The 6,650-nt window shown below is 40.0% G+C and overlaps 1 protein-coding gene across 1 annotated transcript in view; it reads left to right on the plus strand.

Moving 5' to 3' along the window:
* Positions 1-1,187, plus strand: part of LOC112075589 (rab GTPase-activating protein 1) — a 27,179-nt gene extending 25,992 nt beyond the window's left edge. The window contains exon 6 of the mRNA XM_070440968.1: positions 989-1,187. Within this exon, the coding sequence (XP_070297069.1) occupies positions 989-1,172 (184 nt within the window). The 3' untranslated portion in view covers positions 1,173-1,187. The remainder of the gene's footprint in view (positions 1-988) is intronic.
* Positions 1,188-6,650: the final 5,463 nt, after the last annotated feature.

The following is a 6,650-nucleotide window of genomic DNA, read 5'->3' on the forward strand; positions in this document are numbered from 1 at the left end:
CGCCACGCTGGATTTAGTACATAACCCAGACATAGACATTCACTGAGAACCTGGGTCTGCGTACAGTCTGTCGTATGAGACTATAGGATATACTGCAGATATATCGTCTGTCGTATGAGACTAATAGGATATACTGCAGATATATCGTCTGTCGTATGAGACTAATAGGATATACTGCAGATATATCGTCTGTCATATGAGACTAATAGGATATACTGCAGATATATCGTCTGTCATATGAGACTAATAGGATATACTGTAGATATATTGTCTGTGTATGAGACTAATGGATATACTGCAGATATATTGTCTGTCGTATGAGACTAATAGGATATACTGCAGATATATTGTCTGTCGTATGAGACTAATAGGATATACTGCAGATATATTGTCTGTCATATGAGACTAATAGGATATACTGCAGATATATCGTCTGTCATATGAGACTAATAGGATATACTGTAGAATATATTGTCTGTCGTATGAGACTAATAGGATATACTGCAGATATATTGTCTGTCGTATGAGACTAATAGGATATACTGCAGATATATTGTCTGTCGTATGAGACTAATAGGATTATACTGTACGACTTATACTCTTTGCAGTGCGACAGCATATAGTGCCTTCTGGAAGGCCCCCATTGTTTTCCCATGACAGCCCTTAATCTAGTCAGTGGTCCCTCCTCCCAGTGTAAATCAGAGCTGATAAGATGGAAATAATGGCCTGCTGGCCTGGAACGGTGATATATGAGTTGTTTCTGACATGGCTGGATATCTAGTGGCTCCTTTCACCTCCATTGATTACATTAAATCAGATGAAATCATACCATTATTATTCAGTTATCATCAGGGACGTAGTGTTGGGTATACGCAGTGCTGTTTACACTCCTTGTCATCTGTGTACGCCACCAATTAAGTTTGATTTGATAGCATTAGTGTTTACATAATGGTTGGTTACATCATGGCTTCCCTCCCTCTGTCCCCAGGCATCTGAACCTGTCTGTGCGTCCCAAGCAGCTCCCGGCTTTGGTGCGTAGCGGGGTCCCAGAGGCCCTCAGGGGAGAGGTGTGGCAGCTCCTGGCCGGTTGCCATAACAACGACCACCAAGTGGAGGAGTACCGCACCCTCATCACTAAGGTAGGCCTGACCCTTGAACCTTCATGGCAATAAATGTATTTCCTGTTACCAAGTCATTTACGTTTTCAATGGCTTTAGTTTTCCATCTGGACCAATTTATCGGTAAATTCTGAAAAGTTAACCAAGGGTTGATGCGTCTCCGCTTGGCACTCCGTATTAAGGAGACAGATTGGGGGTAAGGCCGTGCTATAGACTAGCGTCCTGTCCAGGYTGTGTACATCAAGCAGCCTCACGCTACAGAAACAGGAGYTAGGGCTCCTGCCCTATGAGCAGTTCTGACTCGTACAAGCTAATGCTCGTACCAGGTCACTTACTATCCAAGGAGATTGTTCCATAGGGTTTTTATGGAGTGATATAGTTTTTTGTAGAATACGTTTCATTTTTTCCCCCATGTTATAGTGTTTTTAACTATGAAGGTGTTGACGTTCTTAGCTTTATCCTTTGAAAATAGACATGTAAAAAGATTCTGGAGATGAGCATCATTAATATGTACCCATTGTTCCTCTTTAGTGCATTTAACTATATGTCTCAAGTAAAAGCTTTGGGTGGCGAGTTGATACAAATCCTAGTCTGGAAGGTTAAAACCCCCCTCAGACTTAGGAAGATGTAAAACTTTCCTATTTATCCCATGAGTTTTAATTGCCCGTATGAAGTCGGTTATGACAGAGTATACTTTTTTAAAGAATGTCTTCAGGGTGGTAATTGGCATTACCGAGAAAAAGTATAAACTTTGGGAACCATGCCATTCTGAAGAGGTGTATTCTACCTGTTAGATTTATGGGAAGATTGCTCCATTTAATTAGGTCTGCTTTCATATTGTTGAGTAATGGGGTAAAGTTATCTTTAAATGTTTGTTGTCACTTATTAAGCATCATAGGTATTTCATATTTTGTTTATGGTCCACTTAAAGGATTGCTGTTGAACATGAGTTATTATTTTTCTTTTTCCTATTGCCATTTATTGTCGTTTGTTTCCACATTAAGTTTATATCTTGAGATTTTAGAGTAATTCTGAAAATATTTTCAGCAGGGTGGGGCATTGAGTTTTCAATATTGGTTCATGTACATTGAAGTCTGAAGTTTACTACACCTTAGCCAAATACAACTCAGGTTCTTCATCTCAGCATTTTAATCTTGTAAAATTCCCTGTTTTAGGTCAGTTTTAGGATCACACACTTTATTTAAGAACGTGAAATGTCAGAATAATAGTGAGAGAGATGATTTATTTCAGCTTTTATTATGTTCATCCACATTCGTGGGTCAGAAGTTTACATACACTCAATTAGTATTTGGTAGCTTGCTTTAAATTGTTAACTGTCAAAGTTGTCGGTAGTCTTCCACAAGTTCCACAAATAAGTTGGTGAATTTTGGCCCCATTCTCCTGCTGCCATGACTGGAACCTCTTTGCTCGCACAGGCTTTTTTCAGTTTCTGCCCACAAATTTCTATGGATTGAGGTCAGGGCTTTTGATGATGGCACTCCAATACCTTGACTTTGTTGTCCTAAGCCATTTTGCACAACTTAGGAGTTGCTTGAGGTCATTGTCATTTGGAAGACCAGTTTACGACCAACGCTTATAAGTAGATCTTTGTTCCCATGTCAGTTGCACAGTAGTTGGCTTTTTTATGGTGGTTTTGGAGGCAGTGGCTTCTTCTTTGCTGAGACTTCTTCAGGTTATGTCGATATAGGACTTGCTTTACTGTGGATAATAAGATACTTTTGTACTGTTTCCCTCAGCATCTTCACAAGGTCTTTGCTGTTGTTCTGGAATTGATTTGCAATTTTCGGCAAAAAGTACGTTCATTCCAGGGACAGAACAGTCTCCTTCCTGGAGCGGTTGACGGCTGCGGTGGTCGCCATGGTGTTATCTATGTGTACTATTGTTTGTACAGAGTGAACGCTGTACCTTCAGGGTTTGGAAATTTCTCCAAAGATGAACAGACTTGTTGGAGTGCTAACAATTTTTTTTTGAGGTCTTGGTGATTTCTTTTAGATTATTCCATGATGTCAGCAAAAGGCACTGAGTTTGAATGGTAGGCCTTGCGAATATACATCCATCAGGTACACCTCCATTGACTAAATGATTGTCAAATGCTATCAGGATGCTTAATAATTCAATGAATATTTTGGAATTTTACAAGCTGCTTAAGGCCAGTTCAACTTCTGATATGTATAACTTGAACACTGGAATGTGATAGCAGTGATTATGATGAATAATCTGTAAACACTTGTTGGAACAATTACTTGTGTCATGCACAAAGTAGATGTCCTAACCGACTTGCCAAAACTATAGTTTGTTAACAAGATGTTTGTGGAGTGGTTGAAAAACAAGTTATAATGACTCCAACCTAAGTGTATGTAAACTTCCACCTTCAACTGTATATCAGGTGATCGTCTGCAAGATCGTAAACATAATCATGTTTATCAATACTGCGTGTATCGAGTCATTATTGATAGATCTACAGTGCCTTCGGAAAGTATTCAGACCCCTTAACTTTTTCCACATTTTGTTAGGTTACAGCCTTATTCTAAAATGTATTTTAAAAAATCGCCTCATCAATCTTCACACAATACCCCATAATGACAAAGGGGAAAAAATGATTTTTTGACATTTTTGTAAATGTATAAAAAATTTAAAACAGAAATATCACATTTGCATAAGTTTTCAGACCCTTTACTCAGTACTTTGTTGAAGCACCTTTGGCAGCAATTACAGCCTCGAGTTTTCTTGGGTATGACGCTACAAGCTTGGCACACCTGTATTTGAGGAGTTTCTCCCATTCTTCTCTGCAGTTCTTCTCAAGCTCTTTCAGTTTGGATGGGGAGCATTGCTGCACAGCTATTTTCAGGCTACAGATGCAAGTGCTACGGGGCGATAGTCATTTAAGCAGGTTACCTTGGTGTTATTGGGTAGCGGGGCTATGGTTGTCTGGTATTTCAGTTGGTATTACAGACCAGGTCAGGGATATGTTGAAAATGTTAGTGAAGATCTTGAAGCTCTCGACCCCGCTCCTCTACAGCCCCACCTTTAGTTCACGATCAGCTCCTTTGTCTTGTTGAGGTTAAGTGACAGGTTGTTGTCCTGGCACCACACTGACAGGTCTCTTGACCTCCTCCCTATAGGCTGCCTCATTGTAGTCAGCGCATATTCTGAGTACACATCCTGGTATTCCATTTGGCCTCACGGCTTTGTGAATGTTAACCTGTTTAAAGGTCTTACTTCATCAGCTACGGAGAGCGAGATCACACAGTTGTCCGGAACAGCTGGTGCTCTCATGCATGGTTCAGTGTTGCTTGCCTTGAAGCGAGCATAGATGGCATTTAGCTTGTCTGGTAGGTTTGCATCGCTGGGTAGCTCGCGGCTGGGTTTCCCTTTGTTGTCTGTGATAGTTTGCAAGCCCTGCCACATCTGTTCCAGCATCAGAGCCGACGTAGTAGGATTCGATCTTAGTCCTGTATTGACGCTTTGCCTGTTTGATAGCTCGTTGGAGGCCGCAGTGGGATTTCTTATAAGCATCTGGATTAGTGTATCGCTCCTTGAAAGCGGTATCTCTAGCGTTTAGTTCAGTGTGGATGTTGTCTGTAGTCCATGGCTTCTGGTTGGGGTATGTACGGTCACTGTAGGAACGACGTCATAGATACACTTGTTAATGAAGCTGGTGACTTGTATGCATTTCTGTGTGTGGAGTAAAAGTGATCTAGAGTGTTGTTGCCTCCTAGTTGCACAGGTGACATGCGGGTAAAAATGAGGTAAAACGGATTTTAATGTCCTTGTATTAAAATCGCCGGCCACGAGAAACGCTGCCTCTGGATGTGCATTTTCTTGTTTACTTATACATCTTTTATTTTTATTTAATTTAACCTTCATTTAACTAGGCAAGTCAGTTAACAAATTCTTATTTCCCTTGACGGCCTACCTCCCCCTCGTTGACTGCGGTCATCGGTTTAGTGTGGTAAATAGACAGCTACAAAAAATATAGATGAAAACTCTTGGTAAATGGTAATGTACTTGAATAAGAAAGTGAGTTGTATTAAAACAATGGGTCAATATTTTGACCTCTCTAATCGAACTCAATTTAATTATTACATTTAGTGGAAATAATAAACAGATTTTGTTTTAGAAGATTGTAGGACCAGCTTTTAATCATCTAAGTCATNAACTCAATTTAATTATTACATTTAGTGGAAATAATAAACAGATTTTGTTTTAGAAGATTGTAGGACCAGCTRTTAATCATCTAAGTCATGTGACTCTATCACTAGCTTGATAGCTTAATATTCATCTATGCAGTATTGGTGGAATGTAGATTTTGATCAATGTGAACAGTGATAAGGTTGTTGCTGATGCTTGATACCGTAGTTTGGTTGTCATTGCTCCCTTCCTGTCACCTGTGTGTTATTCCACTTGGTTGTTCAGCAATGCACTCGTTTGCGGTGGGGTCTTGGCCGAGTTACTGTAAAGTCCTTTTGTGACTGCTGATGTAAAAAAAGGGCTTTATGCCGTACATCTATTTGATTGATGGATTGATTGATTGAATGCTAGTTAGCCATAGAGATGATCTGCCATTTTGTGTCCTTGCATTGCGCACACAGGCAAATGAAGGAATCTGAGGTAAAKACCTCTCTCTTAAATCATCAAAGTGGAAGATGAAGGCTCACTTAWGTACAATATCTCTCTCTGTGACAATCTCAAAATCTTAACAGCCATTTAAAGTCATTATGTCTTTCTTTCCGCCTAATTCGTCAATGTCCTATTTCTTCTTAATGTCATTTCTATGTTATGTGACTGCTGATCAGCCCCTCATTAGGAGTTTGCACTAAGGTGGTGCTTGGCTGCGGTGTGCTGCAAGTTCTTTACTCACACTGTGGTAGGAGGTTGTGAGCTAAGTACCAGAGTCGTGTGTGTGTGTGCCTCTGGTAGAAGTGATGGATGGTAATGCTAAAACMTTTGTCAACTCTACTCACATTTAACATTCTGTCCTCCTGTACTATATCAAAGTGTCAACGTTTTCTTTCCACTGAGAGGATGACTGAACATTCAAGTTTAAAGTTGACCTTYACCAATGACTATGGCTCTTCTAAGGACATGACAGCGTTATACACAAACATTAACATAGAGGTTCAGTCTACTACTTATCACCATAGCTGACACCTCAGAATATAACATAACAGCTAGACAACTAATGCCGGGTGGACACTACACGACTTTCAAAGTCCTAACATCGCTGAGCCTCTCACATTAAATGACCATCTTTCCTGTAGTTGTTTGTCTTGCCAACGTAGTGGTGCCACACTAAACGATTTTCACTTGGTCGTAAGGATTCTCCATACCACGCTGTCACGCGAAAACAATGATGTGATTAGATTTTACATAGCTAGAAAGAGCTGTGCCTCAAAGCAGGATCATAAACGTTTTCAATCAGAAATTTAGGCTTGCCATACAGAGTTGAAATATCTAGCCAACATTTTGAATGGAATAACATTGCTTGCGAACTTCAGAGCTGTAACAATT

The sequence above is a fragment of the Salvelinus sp. IW2-2015 genome, unplaced genomic scaffold, assembly GCF_002910315.2.
Source record: "Salvelinus sp. IW2-2015 unplaced genomic scaffold, ASM291031v2 Un_scaffold3254, whole genome shotgun sequence".
NCBI classification, from domain to species: domain Eukaryota; kingdom Metazoa; phylum Chordata; class Actinopteri; order Salmoniformes; family Salmonidae; genus Salvelinus; species Salvelinus sp. IW2-2015.